General features: G+C 46.7%; 1 protein-coding gene across 1 annotated transcript; it reads right to left on the bottom strand.

Moving 5' to 3' along the window:
- Window positions 1-321: 321 nt before the first annotated feature.
- LOC147381101 (uncharacterized) lies at window positions 322-1,235 on the bottom strand. Its single transcript, XM_086430847.1, has 2 exons — window positions 461-1,235; window positions 322-377 (listed from the first exon to the last, which is right to left on the bottom strand). The coding sequence occupies exons 1-2, from the start codon at window positions 1,233-1,235 to the stop codon at window positions 322-324; spliced, it is 831 nt and encodes a 276-aa protein (XP_086286973.1).
- Window positions 1,236-1,725: the final 490 nt, after the last annotated feature.

Genomic DNA, 1,725 nt, shown 5'->3' with positions numbered 1-1,725 from the left:
AACGGGTAAATGACCTTGACCAGCTATGGAAGACAAAGAGCCATCAGCTAGTCGGACCTTGCGATGACCAGAACAAACACTATAGGTTTTAAATAGGGAGGACGTACCGGTCATTTATCTGAGGCACCAGAATCAATGATCCATGGTGAGGAAGTGGTAGAAACACTGTGTGCAGATGCAAAGGTACCTGAGTGAGCGAAGGTAGAAACTAGCTGAGACGAGGTTTCTATCTGATTGAAGAATTTTCTGAACTTGTCAAGCTCGGCTTGGGACAGAGATACCGAATCCGACGAAGAGGTAGTAGCGGAAGGAGGTGCTAAATCATTCGTTTGCTGAGAAACTACATGAGCTGAAGACCGTTGAGACTGTTGACGATGCTGGTTAGGACGACCATGAAGTGCATAACAGCGAGCCTTCACATGACCCAACTTTCCACAATGATCACACTTATGTCGCTGACGAGTAGGCAGAGACCCACTGGGGGACTGTGAAGAAGGTAGACGAGCAAGCATAGCGGAGTGATCTCCCGAAGAAAGGGGTATGACAGCTGTACGACGACTCTCATCAGCCAAGACATAGGAATACGCAGTCTGTAGGGAAGGAAAAGGATCCATTCCCAATAAATGTACTCTCGCATACTCAAACTCCTCCCGGAGACCAGCCAGAAATTGAAAAACCCGATTCTTGTCCAGAATTGACGCATATAATGTCTCATCAAGCGGGTCCTTCCAGGAGTAATACGAAGAATAAAATGTCAACTCTTCCCACCGAGCACGTAGTTGTGATATATAAGTAGTAACAGAAGAGTCACCCTGTGAGAGTCGAGAAATCTCACGCTCTAGGTTAAAAATTCGAACATTATTTTGACGTTGCGAGTAAATACTTTTTGCGGAATCCCATATCTGATTTGCTGTCGAGGTGAACATAAAACCGGCTGCAATGTGTGGTTGCATCGATGATGAAACCAGCCAAGAACGGACCATAGAATCATTAGCAAACCACTGGGAGTAAGAACTGTCGGTCTGTGTAGGTTGTTTGTCCGCCCCTGTGAGATAACCGATCTTCCCTTTTCCACCAATGAACATTTCAACCGATCGTGCCCACAGAAGATAGTTCGGACCATCTAATTTCACGGTAGTGATTTGAATCCCAGGAAAGTCGGTTGAATGAGATGGAAAACCACTCGACCCATTACTAGTACCAATAATCGAGGAAGAGGATGACTCAGAGGCCATCAAATAATCCAAATACTTTGGTTTGAAGAGAGTTCAAGAAGATGAGAGCACAACTCCCTAGGATAGGTGATCGCAGCACTCGTAAGTATAGGTAATCAATGACCAAGATAAGTGGGAGAGAAGCCTCAAACAGCACTCTAATGTGATCGAAAAAACTTCGTAGGTGTTCGAAACACTGCCGGCACCTTCTTATAACCACTACGTGAGTCAAACAATGACAAACACAGCCAACTGATGAGTCGTACAGGTCAGAACAGTAACTTGCTGTGTTTCAAAAGTCCAGGCTGCTACGATAGGTGTCCACGACCTCAACACAGCCACCAAAGGCATCACACGACTTCAATACCGTCACCAGAAGCGTCGCACGACCTCAACACAGCCACCAAAGGCATCACACGACTTCAATACCGTCACCAGAGGCGTCGCACGACCTCAATACAGCGGCCAACAGCGTCGCACGACTCACTACAGACACCAACGGCTTCGCACG

Source organism: Akebia trifoliata, unplaced genomic scaffold (assembly GCF_017979445.1).
Source record: "Akebia trifoliata isolate Shusen 1 unplaced genomic scaffold, ASM1797944v1 Contig00756, whole genome shotgun sequence".
Taxonomy (NCBI): Eukaryota; Viridiplantae; Streptophyta; class Magnoliopsida; order Ranunculales; family Lardizabalaceae; genus Akebia; species Akebia trifoliata.
Note: the sequence above shows the minus strand (reverse complement) of the source record. Positions and strands in the feature narration are given on the sequence as shown.

What these genes read in the sequence shown, in the direction of transcription:
- LOC147381101 (XM_086430847.1), bottom strand. Translation starts at nt 1,235, where the DNA reads ATGGCCTCTGAGTCATCCTCTTCCTCGATTATTGGTACTAGTAATGGG. An exon ending in CAGTGGGTCTCTGCCTACTC is followed by an intron (nt 378 to 460) that starts GTCAGCGACATA and finishes CGTCCTAACCAG; the next exon opens with CATCGTCAACAGTCTCAACG.